Below are 21342 nucleotides of genomic sequence, written 5' to 3' on the forward strand. Positions count from 1 at the left end.
ATTCTACAGGCACACATTCTCGGACACTGCCTACTAGATTATCAAGCTACCAACTTTAAAAAGCTTTTCTGTATTTCATTTATTAACTTAGCAGAACATTCCCAGTACACTAAACTTTTAATCTGAATAGCCTAAAATAGGATTAGAGAAACACTGCCAAGGCTCTAGATGACTGCCGACCTTCCAGTTTGATCATTAGTTATCCAGACAGGATAATTATGTAATTAGGGGCTCTTCCCAAGGTCAGTCTTATTGAGCATACATGAAATCTTGATTATGTGGTTTTAGATTGGAGGGGGCAGGGAATGGGGGTCATGAGACACAAGTGTATAGATTTCAGTATACTTGACAAACATACATTTTAGTGCTAATGAAAGCCATGAATACGTACAAATGCAATACTTCATGCCCACGAAGATGCAAACTGAAAACTGGCCGCTGCAATTCTACATACACTAGGACAGTACAGCAATTGAGTGAAAGCAACAGGGTTATTACACTCAGACTTGCTGCGCATCACAATCCCAGTGTAAAGTCAATCTCACTGGTGAGCCACTTTGTATTTGGATAAATTAAAACACTGAATTTACAAAGCAATACAGATGTTTGCCTCTCCTCACCACAGAATCATAGAATATCCCGAGTTGGAAGAGACCCACAAGGATCATAGAGTCCAACTCCTGTCCCTGCATATGACAACCCCACAGTGCACACCATGTGTCTGAGAGCGTTGTCCAGTCTCTTTTTGAACACTTTCAGGCTTGGGGCTGTGACACCTCCCTGGGGAGCCTGTTCCAGTGCTCCACCACCCTCTGGGTGAAGAACCTTTTCCTCATGTCCAACCTAAACCTCCCCCGGCACATCTTCCTGCCATTCCCTTGGGTTCTGTCATCAGTCACTAAAGAGTTCAGCGCCTTCCTGCCATTCCTCCTCCCCTTGTGAGGAAGCTGTAGACCATGATGCGGTCTCTTCTCAGTCTCCTCTTTTCCAAGCTGAACAAACCAAGTGACTTCAGCTGCTCCTCATACGGCTTCCTTTGCAAACCCTCCACCAACTTTGCAGCCCTCTTCTGGACACTCTCTAGCAGCTTTGTATCTTTTTTTATACCATGGCTCAAATTTGTAGTAGTTACAGCAACAAACAACAGAAAAGATGGACTCTCTCTCCAAAATTATCTATCATAAAAACTTAATCCTTGTAATTCATTAACTACCATTATAGGATTTCCATGAAATCCCTCTGAAGTTAGTGATTTTATGGCAAGTTAACCAATAAGTGAGATACTTTTTATGTAAGATGTTAATATAGTTCAGGATGCCTGACATCTTAAGAGGCAACTAAGCTAAATGCAACTACAGCAATTTATCACCTGTGTATGCAATTAACAACTCTTAATCAATCTGCATCTACTTACCACATAACCTCGATTAACTCAAGTTAATAAGGCCACTCCTTAACTACTTCAGTAATTCCTGTTTTGAATCCACCCTTCTTTCTTTTGTCCAGGATCTAAGTTCTTACCAAATCCTCCTACTTGCTCCAGCCACGGATGTAAAGTTTTCTTCTATGCCAACATGTCTTAAGTATTTCCATATACTACGTTAACATTATTAGTTCAAAAGTTTTCTGACAGTTCTTAAAATGTAACAGTATAGTTTTGAGACCAACAAGTTCTTCTACCAAACTAAGCATTAATTTAATAATTACTAATAGAAGAGTTTCCTATGTGATAATATCATACTTGCAAGTCTCCTCCTCAAAAAAGGTTCAAGACAGCAACAACCACCAGCCTTGAAAGCGGTCTACCCTTCAAGCTCACACTTTCATGAGCTTCAAAGAAAAACTGTCATCTACTTACACTAAAAGCTAAAAATTGCAGGATAATTTTCTAAAACGGTAATCTCCTGACTGTTGTCCTAGGGGTTCTTCTCTCCAAGTTAGCCAACCACTTCCACTGCCCTCAAAAAATGAGGGATACAACAAACTACCGGAACATGGCAATCTCATTATCCAGCAGAACTCCCCAGACAGCAGCATGGTGGCTTTACCTGGCCACATGGCAATACTAGTTGCAGGATAAAAGAGCAAGAGCATTTTTACAGAAGAAAAGCCTTAAAAATTTGACAAAGGGAAACATACCAGCTCTCCCAAAACACTGTAATAGCTAAACATTCTGCTTGAAAGTTTGGTACCTTGTGAGAAGAGCTTTATTCCTGGCAAGGTCTAGGAGTACTCTTTGGCCAGACATGGAGGAAACAAAAAGTATCCACACTAAGGGACATCATCTTCACATGAAATTTGACTTCAGAACAAGAAGACATATGTTATTCTTAAGATTTATTTTTTTAAGAAGTGATCTTATTTAAATGCTAGTTAATCAAGAACAAGACAATAAGATCACCAAAAACCTGCAAAAGAAATCAAAGCAACATACAAATAGTGTTCTGATTAATTGAAACAACTACTAATGACCCTTAGAAAGAACTAATTTACACATATTACTGTTAGGACAAGCTGTAAACGATGACTTACAGACTACTAGAATTCCTCACAATGGCAGAACTGGTCAGTCTCAAATAACAAAAAGTTACCAACAAAGGTAAGGGTCACCGCACAGCTCCAAAGCATTCCAGCCAAAGCTGTCAACACAAATGCGCACACCACGTCATCACAGATACGCTCAATTTTAGGAAAACAAGTGCAGTCAGTGTCAATATACAAGGTTAATTTTCACTAAAATACAGAAGCTTTCATCTTTAAAGCAACAATAAAACCACTCACCACGCCAGCCTCCATTTTCCTCCCTAATACATTGGTAACAACTGCAGACAGACACAATATTTAGAAGGGTCACTTTTTCTTCCGTAAGACAAACAGGGAGCACAGGAGCTCCTCTTTTCCAAAACATGCTTTAACAGACATGAAGTGGCAGCCTAATTGCAGACGTTCATGAATGCACAAGTCAGCTTTTACAGAGCCTTAATGGGACAAGTTCCAAAGACTGACCTATCTTCAAGGCTGTCATACCTGGTAAGAAGACATGAACAAATAAAAATACCTTTGCTTAGGGCATAAGCTAACTCCATCACTACAAAAATCAAGTATTCTGGGTACCTTCTGGTCCCTGAATTAGGATGCCAAAAAGTAGCTAATCCGTCCACTACAGCTATCTCCTAGATGCCATCATGCCTTGTCCTGAACAGTGTTATCATTCCTGCAGTTTCAGTATTCAGTGCACTTCAACAGATAACATCAAAATTGTAGTACGAAGAAGCAGTCACACTGAGACAAGCCAGGGATTCAACTAGCTCAGAATTCTACCTCCAGCAGTAGCAAGTTTTACTCTTTTCAGAGATACCTGTCCCTAACTGGAGGGCAGAAATCAAGAGAACAGTGACAAAAATGAGTGCCAGAGCAGAAAAATGTGAAGTATATGCAGCTACTTCAACAGAATGTTCTCCCAGAAGCTTTCTGTGACATAAGTGGCTGGCTACTTCAGCTACTTCTCTTCCTAAATGATCACCTCCAATGTATTTTTCCCCTACCAATTTGTCTAGCCTCATATTAACCCCAAGCAAGCTTTTAGCTTCAGCAACTTATGGTCACAAAGACTTCCACAACTTAAATGCGCATGTGTGAAAAACCAGTTTCTCTGCTTACTCTGAGCTTGTCACTTGTTAACTTGAGAAACTCCTCCTTGTATTAGAGGAGACAGTGAGTAATCAGACCCTACTCACTCTCTCCATAATACTCATGCCTTTACTTCATTCCTCAGTCTTTCCCTCGGTCCTCACTCCTCCGCACTTAAGAGTCCTATTCCTCCTTGCTATGAAAGCAATACTGTGCTTTTGATCATTTTATACTCTCCGAACCTTTTTGCAGCTCTGCTATGTCCTTTCTGAGACTAGGGATCAGAGTTGGACACATAAAGGAACACCAGGAATTATAAGTGCCATACTGACATTCTCAAATATATCCTCTGAAATATAATTTGTTCTCAATTCCCTTCCTAAAAAAATAGAAAAACCTACCATGTTTCCTTCTTGAGTATTACTGCATATTAAACTAACATTTTTTACAGGATTATTGTAATGCCATAATTTGTTTCTGAATGTACAGAACATTTGATTTTACAACTAAAAAAGTAACTTTCAATAGAACCTTAAGGAGCCATAGCTGCAGAAACAAGAATGATCTCAACTACCCTGTAAGCTTTTCACTTCTCAATGTGATGATACCAAAAGTGCCAAATACCATCCACACAAGGATTCAGAGACTGCATGCTGCACCACACGCTTCCAAGCTAGTGACTTCTGCAGAAGAACGAATGTTCCTTCCTGCAAATAGCAAAGTACTTTTCTCCTCCCCACCCACCACGACACAAGCAGACTAATCCCAAAACAGCTGCAGTATTTTTTCCAAAATTTGTCCTGTAAAGGTGTGTTCAGTAAGTAGACAAACTAATGTTTTCCATTAATTTTTTTTTCTTAAAAAAACCCGACACATCACACCAAACACACACAAAAAAACAACTCCCACAGAACACAACATTAGCTGGATAATCTATTGCTAACAGAGGAAGCAACAATACTGGAAGGACTGCTATCTAAAATGGGCCTTTAGATCAGCCTTTTTCTACATGACCTTGGAAACAAGTTCTCAAGAATTTTACAATCCAAGTACTTTCAACATCAACTAACATATGTAACTTTTATCAATAAGTTTGAGATCAAGTACTAATTCCACTCAGTGACATCCTGCATACATGTCAAGGACAATTTTAAAACATTGTCTCTTAAAGCTCCCCAAACAAGTTACTACAGGAAATAAGTTCTTCCAGAACTCCACCTTTCAAACAGCTTCAATAAAATAATCCTGCCTTTATTTTCCTCACTGTAATTACTCAATGCTCAAAACCAATGAACAGTTTTGCATGGCCTCCACCTCCAGATTGCACTAATTCAGGAAGAAACCACTTTCAATCAGTAGGCTAAATCTCTGTGCTTTGACATTAAGACCACAAGTCATACATCAAGCTGTGTAAGCCCTTCACTACAGATCTTTGTGTGCTTTGGAAAAAGTTTTTCTATTTCTAAATCAGTACACCATTACAGTTTGAATAGTCCTTGGCCATGCCAATTTTGAACAGCAGCACAATCTGCCACAGGAATTCCAAAACCAGCTGAATCTTTCCAGTCAGTTTTTTTTTTTTAATTGCCACAGTTTAGAGAGCTTTTATTGATAGTTTTTCCCCAATATCACTTGAATTCATTCTGTTTGTGAATAGGTGATATACAAGTAGATGATATAACCAAACTATTTCATAACCACTTAATAAAAAACAAAACAAAAAACCCCCACAAAACCCTCCTCTAAAAGAACTAAAACTATCATATTTGTGATAGACATTTCAGTTCAGTTACATTTTCTATCAGCCCTGAATATAGTCTTCATTATTTTCGGTAAATGGGTGGGAAATACCAGAATTTCTCTTTAGAGGTCTTCACTGCTTCTTAAAAAAAAACTCTCCATATTTTAGCTGTATCACCTCTTCTAGAAACACTGAAATCTACTCCTGCCTATTTAAACACTGTTTAGAAGAGACCTGAATGTTTTAAGATGCTCTTGACAGTCATGTCAATTTGGTCCTTATTTAAGAATAGAGACTAGTGTTTTGAGAGAGCTTCTCACCAGATTATTCAGTTTCGCTATGGAAAAAATAGTAGTTTCATTCTAGTACTGGTATTAATGATTGAAAACCTACAAATCACAAGTTTTGTGCTTAAAAGATTAAAGTAATATATTTTAACCTGTGTAGTGCCTGTAGCTATCCCAGCACTGCCAAACTGAAACAATAGTTGGCTGTAAGCCAGTTCGTAAGAATGTCACCTTTTCTAAGCAAAAAAAACTTTAAAAAAAAAATTCAGAACTGAAACAGTTGCCGAGACATCAGAGCTGACTTTAGAGGAAGTTTTCACTACTTTATTGCCACATTCACTCCATGAATACTGCTGTCAGCTAGAATCCACCCTACTGAAGCACCCATTTCAAATAGAGTTGATACCTCAGACTAACACTTGCAAATATTAACAAAGAGCCTGGTTTGCTTTCTTTCAGGTCTCCTGTTTCCCAAATATCACCAGCAAGCATAGCAAGACTCAGGAAAAGCAAACAAACAAAACCTACAACAAACTCACCCACAGAAAACCCAGAGACCTACAGTACAGACAGTTTGTTTCAAAAGGAAGAATGTGCCACCTGCCTGTGTGTATGAAGCAAGCACGGAAGGGCACTTTTACTATAAGACGACACTGTGAAAATAACTGTGTGCAACAGATGAAGGAACTAGTAAATTAGTCCAAAGAAGAACCAATGCTGTGACATCAAGAAACAGAACAAATTTCAGAACACCACTATCAGCAAGAAAATATTACTGCATTTTAAGTCCCCAGTTCCATACACAGATCAGAAATTTGGACAGAAGAAACTCGGGTGGTATTTCATAGGCCTAACTCAGTGAGGCAGGAGGGGGAGGTGGGAAGGGCTGGGAAGATGTATCAGAAATTTTAAGTGCAAGTCACCAAACACTCCAGACAACTCATGAGAAACTGGTTTCCACCCTAAATTCTCTCTTCTATGCATACATTAATCTCAATGAAGAGTACATACTCAGTACTAGAGCAAACTTAAGAAAGAGCACATTTGTGGAATGCTAAAGTGATTTTTACAACAAATTATCCTCCTCTTCAGTTTTATTTCTACTAGTATATGTTTTATAGCAATGGAATTTGCATGCATACTCTTTTACATTATATTACAAAGCATATTATGTTTCCATGAAGAAATAGTCTACTCTATGAGGAAAAAATAGCTCAAGAGAAGTGCATTTGCTATGCACTGTAAAAATTAGGTTATACTAGATTCTTTGCACAGTCTCCATTATAGGTTAGTGTTAGTATAGGAAGAAGAAACAAATACACTAGAACAACTTTTATCAACAGTTGCAAACAATTATCAGGAGGAATATTAGACTTCAGACATCTGCCAGCATTTCACGATGGGTAGAGAATAACCTCACTTGTAAGAGAATTGGAATAGGCTTCTGAAATAGGCCTTCTTCCTTCTTCTATGCTCCTTCCCAAATATTTTTAACTCCTTAGTCTTTATAAGGTAAAAAAAAACACCACCCTATGATTTTGATAACTGAACACAAATGAGAAGAAAATCAAGACATTCAGAAGCAGGGGAAACTCTACCTTTAAACACAGCAGCGCAAGCAGCTCAATATTACATTGGGAAGTGATCTGCTTTTCTCAAACCCCAAAGTTCAAGATGGAAAGCAAACCTCAAGGCAAGTGTTACTATTTAAGAATCAATGGGAATCTGCAATTAAATACTAAATCTGTCACTCTGCCAAGGGGCCCAGTCTGGACAGACACATGCCTGTGATCTCATACAAGCAGGAAGGATTCCTGTCTTGAAGAGTTTCCAATGTAAAAATATCCAGTTATAACCTCTTCTTTCACAAAGACTTCAAATACAAAGTATTAGTAATATACTATAATAGTATGAACACTTTACAGCATACAAAGATAACACTCAAATGGAGAACACTGCCAGGAAAACTCTTAAGAAACTTCTCATTTACAAGAACAAATACATTAAAAAAAAAAATCACACAGGGATTTTTCATATTTAAAACTGAGGTTCTACTGTGCCTGTCCTTTTAACCATTCAGCACACATTGGCTTATCACTGATCGCTGCAGTAAGAGCAGCAGAACTGCTGAACAATGATCCATACAAAGCTTAAACGCAGTAGTAAAACTCTGCAAATAGGTGCACTGGTGTATGCTAGGGAGAAAGAAGAGCTTACTCTACACAGGACATGCAGAGGTAGCAGCTAGCAGGTCTGTCATGACAAACACGAGCCTTCACAGACAAAGCAGCAGCCAGCTCATCAGAAGTATCTACGTTAGCTAGAAGAGAAGGAAAACTACTCACGACGTACAGCAGAAGTCTGCAGAGCTCAAAACCAGGATGAGCTCGGCAGTAATTCAACACAAAGCACCATGTGACTGGAAATTAATAAAAAAAGGCAATATTCAATAGCTCCCATTTTTACTCAGCTGAACCACGACTCTGAAGGATTGGCTAACCTTCCAGGCTGCCTACCATACAGGCTGCACTTGTTTGATAGCACATACTGACTGGCTCAAATTAAAAAAAAATATTATTTGAAGGGAACAACTGGACTACCACACAGTCACACGTCACCATTGTCCTTACATATATGCCCTGCCATTAGCTCCCACACTCAGCTGAAGAGGCTGCTTGAATTAAGGCTTCAAATATTGTTATTATAATTGTTTATTAATTAAAAAGGTTACGCCTATTAGTTAAAGGATCATGTCACCAGCTCATGGATTAAATTGATCAATCTTCTAAAAGTACTGTATGCACTTTTGAGCCAGGTGGATCTAGAGAGGAGAAAGAACCTATCTTAGCAAGAAACTCATCTGTCATACAGAAATAGGGAAAAAAAAAGAATGGAAAGGAAGACATGACTCTTACTGAGATCTCAAACACTGGGGACAATAAAATCTTAACACACCATTCCCTCTTTGTAGATATATGAGAATGCTGTAGTAAGCAAGTCACTACACAAGAGTACAAAGGTAGGTGCTTAAACTATAAAACAAAGTTTACAAAACAAGTTCTTAACTCTCCCTTCCTCAAACCATTTATCTCCTGCTTAATGAAGCACAGCTGGCCATGTATCTACTAGTCTCATGTCAACATTTGTGTAAGAAGCTCAATATGTTCCCATCTCCTGAATGACAACGATTATCACATGCTAATTCATTCCACCACAGACAGGACAGGCAGACCCTATTTAGCCTTTGGTCCTCGGATCACCAGGACAGCTCCTTCCCAAGGCTGCTGCTTGCTTTCATGTGATTTCCCTCCACAGTTTGCCCTCCCTCCAAAGGAATGACTTATAATACCACACATCCCATTCAGCAGAATAAAAGAAGTCTGGATTTAACATCCCATTGTTTTTTTTCTTTCCCTACTTTGTATGCACTTGTACTCAACCTGCAGGTTTCTGTTCTTAGCTCATAAGCAGCACCTTTGGTTGAATGTCAAGAAAAACATAGTATTTAACGCTATAAATAAAAAAAAGCATTAGCCACTGCATTGTCCAATTCCAAAGTACACAAACATATTAGTGGCAATGTAAAGAAGGTAAAAAAAGTCTACAGCATTTCTGCAGGGAGTACCACCTTTGATGGAAGTCAAACTTAACAGCTGCTGGTCATAATACACTACCTAGGATCACCAAGTCAGACTGTGCATATATACCTGCCCATTCTGAGTGAATGAGCTCTCAGGAGTACTTAGAAGGCTGGTATATCTGGTTTTCAGTGAGAAATTAAAAACTACTAGCTCAAAGGACACAGTACAGACAGCACAATAGTATGGCTCTTTCAGATGTTCTCAACACTCAATTTTATTGAGTTTTTATCAAAATGTATATGTGTTTGCTATATTATATACAAAATGCAAAGTACACAAACATAAATATACCCTTTAGATACAGCTCAGATTCCCCATTTCCTACAGTGATTTAGGAACACCTTTATTCAAAGCTACTTTCAGATACACAGTACTTCTCATGCTTACAGATAAAAAACAAACCCCAAAAATAAGTAGTGAGACCAGTTCCTTGTCCAGAAGGAAATCTGCATCTCTAACCTCATTTTCTTAGCTAGTGAAAGTCTCCTCAAGACAGCATAAAGTTCCTTTGACCAAAAAAAAAAAAAAAAAAAAAAAAAAAACACAAAACCACAACAACAACACCACCATCCAAACAAAAAAAGAGCCTTTTTGACTTTTTCCTTGAAATACCAGAAGCTTCCTTAGATCATATACCAGGGGGAAATCAATGCAGAAACATACTAGGATAAACCTGACATCATATTCTCCTCTTCATTTCCAGATCCCACGAAGGAATTTCAGAAATCATTTTCTTATTTACAAAATAACAGTAAACTATTCCCAATGAATTTGCAAGAATGAGAAACAGCACAAGCAAGACTGCCAGACTGGCCCTTCCCCAATAGTTCGGTTTGACTGTGGATTGCCATTGCCTGAAAGAAGCCTCTCATGTGTCTGTCACTCAACAAAACTAACAAATACCCTCTTCAGTTGTCTGAAAAAGAACAAACAGCCCACTAAACTTTTAGATACACATCAATGTCAGATATGAACAGAAAATTTCATAATGAACATTTTACCATTTCCATTTCCTAGAAAATAATCTGGGGAACTAAAAAAAAAAAAAAAACCACACACACACAACAAACACAACACAAAACCACCAACCAACCACACACCACTATAAAAAGTTGTTTCAGGCAACACCAACAAAACAAACAAAAACAATCACACATCAACCTTTTGACATTTGAAACCCCTCATTCACAGTAAATGCTGCATTACTCAATATCTATTGACAGGTTTCAGATTAGTTCTATCTAGACTTCTGTTCCGCATGACCAACAACATCTACACGTTCAAAGAAAAAATTGTTTTATGAAGTTGCACTGTGAGATACAGGAATAAGGAATACTGGACATGAGACGCTCATGTCATGCAGCTTGATGATGCTGAGCAGAGAGTGGGATAAATATTACTGAACGAGTGTGCTGTGAAATGTTTTATTGCATAACTACATAGTGAGATGACGAGTATTGAAGGGATAGATGGTTAAGGTGAGTGGCTTTGATAACCAGCATATTAAAAATATTTAAAAACTAACACAAGCAGTTCTGAAGTCAATGAACAGTCTGAGGCTTCTCCAATAAGCAACTCAGATATTTAACTGACTTTCAAAGAAACACTTTTCTGTGGAGAAACGGAAAATTAAGATCTAGATGTGGCCTTAAAATCAAGTTTGGAACACTACTACATTTAACCAACTCATTCCAGCAGTCCTCTCGTGATAAAGTTTTGTTCAGTTGACTGCCTGGCAAGGACAGACAATGTTGCATTTACCCAAGATGCTCTGAGTCCAAGTATAGAGTCTCTCGTACTTCTTCAATAAAGAAAAGCTTAAGGGGATTTGATCTGTATATGAACCCTGTATTAAGAATCAAGTTAATAAATGTTGTATGAAGGAAGCTTAGTATGTATATAAAACAACTATTTTCTAACAAGTCAACTTCCAACTTTTAATTAAGTAAATGGCCTTCTCTAACACAGAGAAAAACTGGCCTAGAAACTGGTCTACAATCCTTCATTTATGAACAGACTTCTTACTTACGTAGCATATCACTAGAATTCAATGGATCTTGTAGACTACTTAGTAAGTTTTAATACCACTTAATTCAATGTTAGACCTCATTTTTAATTCCCTACATCTCCCCACATTAAACAGCCTTCTATATAATCCAGTCTGGCACTCAGTTCATTTAAAGCACCTAAAGCAAAACTCTAAAACAGCACCTTTATTCAAGATTCCTGTGTTACAGTATGACCCTCGGCAAGCAGAAAATTATCCTTTCCTCTGCAAAAAGAACTCATCTGCAAAACATCAGACATAACAGCACATCTCCAACAAACTGCACCCAACAGGCACAACATCTTTGCCTGCTTCACATTTAGTACACATCCACATTCTCTTGCTCCTTACCCTCTCACCCTCCACAATAAACTGTGACACACAGGAAAACAGAAAAACAGCACTAAATAGCGTTGTGGGAAGTACAGCACAGTAGCAGGGAAAAGGCAACAACAATAAGGATACTGGAGAAAAGGAGCCACCAAAACCAAAGTACAGCACTTTGGGGCCACACAATTTTTTTCCTAATTACAAACAGTACCTCTTGGTGAAGACAAATTTCTTATTCATGCCATGATATGCTCAAGTAATCTAAGTATACTTGATCCAGTTTCCATCTCCATTACTTAAATTTGTCTCCAATTCTTCCAGCTAGGCTGAGAATCTTACTGAATAGACAGAACTGTACAGAATCCCTAAAGCTTCTAGAAAAGAATGCTAGAAATACCTCAGACTAGAAATGTGTGAACCCAAAACACTGCTTGGCCTGGATCAAAAAACTGTAAAAATATTGAGATAACAAAGCAGTGTCTTATCTGAACAGTCAGCTACCCAAAGAGGCCATACCTGCATGGAGTCAAAACATCAAGTCTGCTTGTCTATCCCCCAGTTTTGACGGACAGCACACTGACATCAAGCGTAAAGCCTTCATGTCATCAGTTTCATTCAGGAAGTTGTTTTTTGTTCAAAAATATTTTTTACAACAGGACCCAACATCATATGTTTTAAGTTGCAGCAAACCTTCCACACAGAAGTCTAAATAAGATCAGCTTTAAGTTCTCCAGCAGCTCTTTCACCTGTCCTCACATCAACCAGTATGCTTCTTTCTATCAGTAACACTTCCCTTTACCAAACTTCTCTAAATCAGGATTCCTCAGTGGACAAAAGCCTTCAAGGTTACTTTGATCAGTGACAGTTACACTATATCCTCATTTATTATAATCACAGCAAAGGCATTACCACCTTTGCCCACAAGCCTGGACCTACCAGCAGCAACAGCAACAGCAGGAGCCAAGAAAGGATGAGCAAGGATAAAGGTACTACTACAGAAGTCCTTAGCAAACACGCAAGTCCTCTGAAAAGTCACTTTTTCTTTTTAACGTACCTTGATTTCGCAATCCCTTAAGCACCGAACTTACTCCCCTCAACCTACCACAAATCACAACAGACAACTGATTTTTCCAGAGAACACAAATACCAACAGGGACTTTAAAGTTGTAAGGAATATATGCCTCATGATTACAATGGACTCTGCTTCTCCACGGCATTGGAACAGCACTTTCATCAACAAAATCTGATGTACTTGCTTATTTTACTTGCCTAAGCTTCTCTGTTAAGTGACCAAACAACCTTCTCAAACAGCAGCTCTCGTCTGTTCACATGCTCATACTATTTTTGAAGCACAAGTCTAGAAGCATGACAGGGATCAGTTTGGTATGACTCCAGCACTCCCGCCAGCTTAGCTGGGTAAGCAATCAAGCCAAAGTTCTGTGACCTGCTACTTCCAGATGAAACAGATGTCAACAGGAGTTAAATACACATGATTTTTTAGAAACACAATTGGTCCCCAAGAATAGAAAGACTGCAGGCCTGATCCTCCTCTCGTACTGGGATAATTAAAGATTATGAAACAGCGCAAAGTAGGGCTCATACAATGCTAAATTTAAGTCCTTGGGTACCGTGAGCTCTTCCTTAAAATACTTCCACTGCATCCATTATCGCTGTATGCATCTGTCCTAAGCAGAAAGAAAACTGCATTGCTACTGAAACACACTATTAGAGTTCTTAGTAGAAGGAACACAAGTTTGCTTTTTGCTTTCCCATGCCATTCTAGTCTGCAAAGCTTTATAAACAAGGAAAAGTTGAAACCATATCTTCTTTTATATCCTAGATCACCCTTCATTTTCTCACATCAGACACCAAATTTTCTTTTGAGAAAACTACCATGCACTACGTAATGGAGTACAAACTTTCAATCAGTTTTGGATACCTAGTGAAAACAGATCCTGGGTGAGCTCTTCTACATCCCTGCTCCCCAGGTAAGTAATTTTTGTTCAAATTTCTCTTTACTTACTTCACAAAAAAGCATATCCTGCAATAGTAAGGTGAAAAATGTCATTGTAATAGTATTTAAAGTCATAAGGAAAGTTCTGTGCACACTGGCAAACAGCAGCACATTTAAGGTATGAATGCCAATTAAGTTCTAAATACTCCGAATGAAGTATCAAACACTGCTGTCTCATTAAAAAACAGACATTCTGAAGTTGTACCATTTTTGTTTCAAATACTGATGATCAATTTTCATATTTATCCTTTATACTACAGATCTGCTGCAAAGGTAAATAGGCTGTTCATGAACCCTTAGCTGAAGTTGTCAGCTAAGATAAACTATTTTGCCCTACATAACAATTATTTGGACTTTCCTGGGTACAAGTCTTGGCCAAATTTGTTTCTCATTTTTAAGAGTTATTTCTGATACACCATACGGAAGACTAGCCATATTACTTGACTATGTCAAGAATCCTAAGGAAACTTAACTATTCTGCCTGTCTACCTTATGAAGGCAGCCTGGGATTTTTTTGATCTACTGATCTTAATCCAAAACTCAAACTACAGAAGCAAGATCCACTACAAGAGAGATTAGTCTTCAAAATGCACTTCAGGATTTTCTTTTGTATCACCTAGAAGATAAATACTTGCTAACTAGTTTAAAGCAACATACAGAATATGCAACAGAGCTATATGCTACTATGTCAATAGAAGAAGTTGTTATATTATAAAATACAAGTCAGAGCATCACTTGTAAAGCTCAAGCAACATTAACAGCCGCACAACACAGGAACTCTCTAAATCCTTTAGTTTTGCTTCCTCCCTTTACTGACTTCTCTTCTACAAATATTTCTTATCCAAAATCAATTTTTTTCCATTAAAGTCAACACTGTCAAGAAGACAGACTTTCCTGAGAACATGGTCTTAGAAGGCAAGTAGATTTGTTACAGTTATCTGTGAAATATCACAGCACTTTAATAGTCATTTGCAGGCCAGTGAGCATAACAGTCATCTTCTTGTCTTTTACAAAGCAAGTCTAACTTCTTAACAATTAAATTCCCTGCATAAAATTTCATAGAAGTTTTAATGCCTGAGAGATTTAGAAGAAACAAAGAAACATCAATGGCATAGAATTAAACTTTAGAATTGTGATTTGCATAAGCTTCCACTTGCAATATACCCAACTGCTAAGTCTCCCTGAATTAGCATTTCAAAAACACAAGTTGAAGCAAATATAGTAAGGATTATCCTCCCAGCAGTTGTTTTGTAACACCTATCATAGAAAGACCAAAATCACTAGCAAGAGATGTCACTTTCAAAAGTCTCTGGTAATAAGAGCATAAGATATTAAACAAGACCTACCTGGAAGTTTCAAGATTACTTTGTTGTAATTGCTATTTTTATTGCTACATCAACCACTCTCCAGGTAAAGTACCTGAGCAGAAACAGTGAGAGTAGCTTAAATGCAACCTGTTTCAGATTACAACCTTAAACAGCACCTGTACTGGTGCCCTGATCTTTCAGAATGAAACCCACACCTGATAACAACATCTACTGATGTGATATTGTTATCAATTTTCCATGAAAAATAACTTGAGAACTCACTCCCAGGAGCAGGCACTTGAGATGCTCAGCATCACATCAAAAAATAAAACTACAGTTGGAAGAGACACCCAGCTCTTCAAGATTTAAAGAAACCTAGGAAGTAGACAAAAGTCAGTTCTATCACTTTCCTGACAAAATACTAGTCTGGCTTGGCAAGAAATTGATAAAATTCCAAAGTATTTTGAACGCAGGTGCAGGCAAAACATGCTTTACGGCAAGCGCCACATGAATGAGGTTAACAGCACCACACCCAAAGAGATCTTTCCTTTCACATACACCACTGTCACAGAAAGCAATCATAATATGCGATTATGCATTAGTTGGTCTTGTACGTAAGCTTCAAGAGTTGTTTAATTTCATTGGTTTAAGATGCTTTAGGAAAAGCCCCATAGATATTTATCTGCTTTTTAGAAAGCTATATGTCTGAAAACCTTACCTTAAGTGACTGAACACATGTAGGTTAGACACAGAAGACATAGCCCCATTCCAATTTGTCTTCGAACATTTTATGCCGCATGTGCAGAAAAACTAAAGCACTTCATAGCTATTTCAGAGCTCTGAATAAGAAATCATTTGGACATTACACATGCTCTAAGTGACAATCCTCTTCTGAAGTTTTCTGCTTCCCATTTCTCAACTGTATTTCACCCGGCCTACATTCAACCTCAACACCTAGTTATAAGCCTCCCCCACTACAAGAACCGTTCTCAGATTACAGCCTGACAAATATCGTAAGTGCTGATATTGGGTGTACTTGGTGACAAACATTTTTCAATGTGACACATGTAACATCACTTTATTTTGATTGCATTTCATCTTAGGTAACAAACAATTAAGGCAACAAACACTAAGCTCACTGTGTACCATTCCGTGAAAAGTTAAAATAAGAAGCCATCCAAATACACAAATAATTAACAGCCATTTTTTGTTTCTTACGTAACTATGTTTATTACGGAAATGGGTATAGTGCAACTCCACTGAATCCTAAAACCTTTTATGATAATAGCTTGAAGTTGAAAATAACTGAGTTTTTCACAATCAAATCACTCTCAGCCAACAGAATCTCTTACCTACGACCATGTAAAAGACAGAAAAAACCCCAGTGTCAAACCACCTAACTAAAAGGTTGCTCCTTGAGATACGCCACTTTTTAAAATAAAAATGTATTAATCAGTTCTGCTTCTATAAAGAAAACAGACAATACACCCACACAAGCATCAGAGCCAAAGGACTCACTCAGATGATGTTTAAGCTTATGGAAGCATCTAATAGAAGACAGGGTTCTTTACCTTCCCAGTAGCAATCAGTCTTCATTGGCCTGTCTTGTCTGTTCTTGCCTGTTCTACAGAACTACCATATTTTTGTTGCATATGGCCATTTGAGAAATAAGAATTTAGTGAGCACATGGGCAAGGTAAATCCCTGCTTATTCCCACATTACTTAAAAAAGCGCCTGCTCCTGTTGTTACCAAAGGAGCTAGCCACAAAACCTGCTGTTTGCTTCTTCCAGTGGGCCCTATTCCCCCTGTTCCCATTTGTTGTGTTGCAAAGCCCACTGCCAGAACAATTCTCCAGGAAACTCACTTTCTGGAGTTTCACTGAAAAAAGAACAAATAGGAAGAGGCCAGGAGATGGCTTATATTGAACTATCAAGCAACACCGGGATACCAGACCTTTGGCGGGGCAGCCTAACCTAAGCAAAAGCACAGAAGAGAACCATTTTCCCCATATATCAGTTCCAGCTGGGCTAACTTTTTAAGAACAATACACTTAACACAGTGATCACACATGGTCTGTAGGAAAACTCACATATTCAAAGAATGTTTTCTTCCCAGACAAAAAGTTCAGAGTGGATTTCTTTTCACAGTATTATTGCTATCTGCATAGCTGAAACATTCAGCTTTAAAAATTAGCATGGTAGGTGAGTTTTAACTCAGCTACTAAATTTGACAGTTTGGAAGTTCACCCCAGTAGGCTGACAGACCTTCTTCCCTATTAAAAAGATCATGAGATTTCAAGACCAGAAAAAAAAAAAATCTAATACGTGTTAGTAGAATTACACTGCTTATCAGTACATACAAAAGTTTATGTATGTCTCTAGCAGTTATGGACAGAAGTCGACCACAGAATACGAGTACTCCCAATAGACACACTATATGATATCTAATTTTAGCACACCTGCATATGTTCACTGCCTTGCCAAAAAATCAGTCTGAACAGCAGTTAAGAGCCACATGGACAGCAATTAAACCACTGCAACTGCTTAAGTCCTTGCTGCTACCGTCCTTCCTAAACAATAAATTCTTTACTCTCCCCTTCAAGCAGCACAAAACAGAATTAAGAACTATTCTGCTACAATCATGTAATGAAAAACATTTGAAAGGGAGTGGAAAAAAAACAAAAAAACACACAAACCACACAAACACAAGCCTGCCCATACTGCTATTTCTGCCCTGTACCATCTAGCAGATCCCAATCTAACTGTGGGATCACTCCTTATAAGGCACTATTAATATATACATGCCCACACGACAGTATGCAAATCCTCTACTATCTCTATGACGAAATACAGGCACATATATACACTCCGCATGCCTTCCTCAATCATTTCAAGAAAAACGCCCAGTCCCCAGGACCTTCTAATGCTCTCATGTCCTAAAACTAGCTTTTTGCATGATTTTCATCACTCTTGATGAGAAATTAAGACAGCAAGGGCATTTTTCTTTCTGATGTTAGAATCTCCACTGTCCATTTCAAAGCAGTCAAGAACTGAATTAGCATGAATCACCATCCTTAGGTGGTATGTTTCCATTTTCGTATGGTTTGTGAATAGAAAATGGTAGTGTCTAAACCCATTCCAAGAAGTTGCTTTCACATATTAAAGAGGCTCCCAAGTAACTCAGGATTAATAAAAGAATGCTCTGAAATTCAAACTAAAGCACAAGAATACTGCATGTATAAACATACTCTCAACTAAATTTAGAAAAAAAGTACTTATTAGAAAACAATACACAATAGGTCCAGCAGTCACTGCACAAAGTTTGCTGCAGCATGTTAACATCACTTCAACCTAGCATTCTTTTCAAGTCTTAGTGCACATAAATGAAAACAAGCTGCTTTATTACCAAACAACTACAGTAAAATCTTAGCCCTGCAGGAGTCCCAGGTATCTAAATGTGCATGACTACTTCTCTGAGATTAGCATAAAGCTTTACCTTGTCAATTCTCTCGTAATCATACATCTGCTATTGAAAAAACACGTACGATTGTTTTGCAAAGAAAACATGGTAGAAAACGATGTATCAACACATTAGAGCAGGGAATGCCAGGATTTGAACTTATCCCCAAATGTCTTGCAAGCTTATTACACCAACTTTCAAGGTACATACTTAAGGAAAGACAATTTCCCTGTGCTCCATCCTATATAGAAAGATGGAACCCAGAACCGCTCAATAAGGGATGTCTGAGCACACAAAGGTGAATCAACAGTTGTACATCCAGTTGCAGAAAGAAACTGCTCTTACCCTTCACCTAATACTTACTGTTGGCTCCCACATCCTCAGCTACTCCAGAACCTCTCATTCTCAGGTATGTGAATCCCAGTATCAGAAAGAACAAGCATGCAGCAGTTAAGAGGAACATGGACAGGTAATGTGCACTGAAGCCTCCCGTGGTGGATACCTCCTCTCTTTTGAACTGTTGGAGAAGCTCCTCCTCGGGCTCCGAGAGATTCTTCTTGTAGGTGTTTTTCAGGTAGGTATGATTTGAACCCGTATGATTGGAGTGGTTGAGTCTAAGGGAGGAGGTGGTTCCACTCGGGGGAAGGCTGTTAGTAGCTGAATAGATCCTGGATTCAACATTATAGCTACCAGCAGCACCACTGAGAACATGATTATTGGTCGCTTTCCTAATGGTGCCTGGAGGGTCAGTGATTTTACTGCTGTCCACGTCCGTGAGCGGTGGTGGCAGCAACAATACTGTCGGGGATTTTTTTGGTAGGCCAATGCGGTATCTGGGGCTGGGAGGACTAGAGTCCAGATTTTCGCATCCTCCTCCTCCTCCTGCCGCCTCCTCCTGATTTCTGCCCCTGTCTAGACTCCCGGCAGCAGCCGCCTCCGCCGCCGCCGCCCTGTCATTCGTTACGATTACACCAGCACCACAGCCTCCGCCAGCCCTTTCTTGGCCCGTCTCCATCACGCCAGCACCGGCTGCAGCGCATTTGCTTGTTATGAATGGAGCAGGAGACTTGCTGAGGCTCCTTCTGGGCCGGCGAACTGCAGACTCCTCCTTCGGTACCTGCTGCTTGGACCTCGCCTCCTCCTCCGAGTCAGAGTACTTGTCCCTGCTGCCGCCGTAGGAGAGGAGCCGGTTACCGTTCACGGTCCGGTTCTTCCACCGCTGCTGCTGCTCGCTCTCCTCCTCCTCCTCCTCTTCGTCGTCCTCCTCTCCCCCGTCCTCCTCGCCGTCCCCGGGCTCCCGCACACCCAGAGCTCCCGCCGGCCTCCTGGCCGCCGCCCCCCACCAGGCGTTGGGCTTCCGCCGGGCCGCCTCCTCCGGGGGGGAGGCGCCGTGGGGGGCGGCGGGCCTCGGGCCGCGGAAGAGGGGTGAAGCCCGCTCCCTCCTGCCGCTGGCGCCGGCCTGGCTCCGGGGACTGGTTTCCACATCCGACTCGTCCGAGCTGAAGCCCAGCAGCACTTTGCCGCCCCCGGCAGGGGGTGCTGCGCGGCTCCGGCCGCTCCCGGCGGCAGCCCCGGGGAGGTAGGGGTGCTCGGCGCCCACCAGCCGCGCGCCCACGCCCGGGGCTGCTCGCCCGGGGCCGGGGCCGCCGCCGCCGCCCGGCGCCGCTCCGGCCCCCGTGTTATTGTTGTTGCTGTTCCGGGTCTTGTTGGCGCCGCCGCGGGCCCCGGCCCGCTCATCCTCGCGCAGCTTCTTCAGCTTCTTCAGGTAGACGGGCCGGGTGCTCTCGGTGACCGGCCCCGGGGAGAAGCCGAAGCGCCTGAGCTCCGAGAACAGCTCCTCGTCCGTGAGCTGCGCGGCCGTCGCCATTTTCCGATCCCCTGCCGCCGCGGCGTTTCCTACCCACGCGCCGCGCTCCCCGCCGGAACTGACGCGTGCGCACTCGGCTGTGGCCTAGACCTGCCTGTCACCCCGCGGTGCCGCCCGCCGGGGCAGACGGGGGAAGGGGGCGGGGGGGCGGGGCCGCGCGGCGCCGGCGGCCCCTCCCCCAACCCGCCGCCCGGTGACGGCTGGCGCGCGGGGAGCTGGCGCCGGCGCGGGAGGAGCTGGTCGCGCCGCGCCTCGCGCTGCGGCGGCGGGTGCGGGGGCGGCCCGACGAGTCCCCTCCGCCGCCGGGCGGGGGCCTGAGGCGGGGATCCCGCTGCGGCGGGTGCCGGTCAGAGGCGAGGAGAGCCCCCCCCACCGAACGGCCGGCACCCCGCAACTCGCGCGGAGCCTGCGGGAGGCCTCGCCGGCGGTTCGGGGAGTCGCGCCGTGCGTATCGCCCGCGGGCCTGGGGGCGGCGGAGTCCCAAGTGCGAGAGGCAGAGGCGGCTGGGATGTTGGAGGTCGGGTTTGGAGCTGGAAGGGCAGACCTGGCCAGAAGCGCTGTTACGCACGCCTTTAAGTAGACGTTAAAACGGGGAATTGCTTGAGAGAGTCCAGCGCGGAGCCACGAACATGATTAAGGCGGTGGAGCATCTCCCTTAAGAGGAAAGGCTGACGGAGCTGGGGCTCTTTAGCTTGGAGGAGACTGAGGGGCGATTCCATTAATGTTTATAAATATTATAAAATATAGAAAGTGTGAGTGACAGGACCATGGAGCCAGGCTCTTCTTGGTGACAACCAATAATAGGACAAGGGGCAATGGATACAAACTGCAACACAGGGGGTTCCATTTAAATTTGAGAAGAAACTTCTTCATGGTGAGGGTGACAGAACACTGGAACAGGCTGCCCAGGGGGGTTGTGGAGTCTCCTGCTCTGGAGACATTCAAAACCCACCTGGACACCCTCCTGTGTAACCTCATCTAGGTGTTCCTGCTCCGGCAGGGGGATTGGACTGGATGA

The 21342-nt window shown here is 41.2% G+C and overlaps 1 protein-coding gene across 1 annotated transcript in view; it reads right to left on the reverse strand.

Moving 5' to 3' along the window:
- LEMD3 (LEM domain containing 3) overlaps window positions 1-20406 on the reverse strand; it is a 49027-nt gene extending 28621 nt beyond the window's left edge. The window contains exon 1 of the mRNA XM_021283946.2: window positions 18821-20406. Coding sequence (XP_021139621.2) covers window positions 18821-20324 — 1504 coding nt within the window. The 5' untranslated portion in view covers window positions 20325-20406. The remainder of the gene's footprint in view (window positions 1-18820) is intronic.
- Window positions 20407-21342: the final 936 nt, after the last annotated feature.

The sequence above is a fragment of the Columba livia genome, chromosome 1 (assembly GCF_036013475.1).
Source record: "Columba livia isolate bColLiv1 breed racing homer chromosome 1, bColLiv1.pat.W.v2, whole genome shotgun sequence".
NCBI lineage: Eukaryota > Metazoa > Chordata > Aves > Columbiformes > Columbidae > Columba > Columba livia.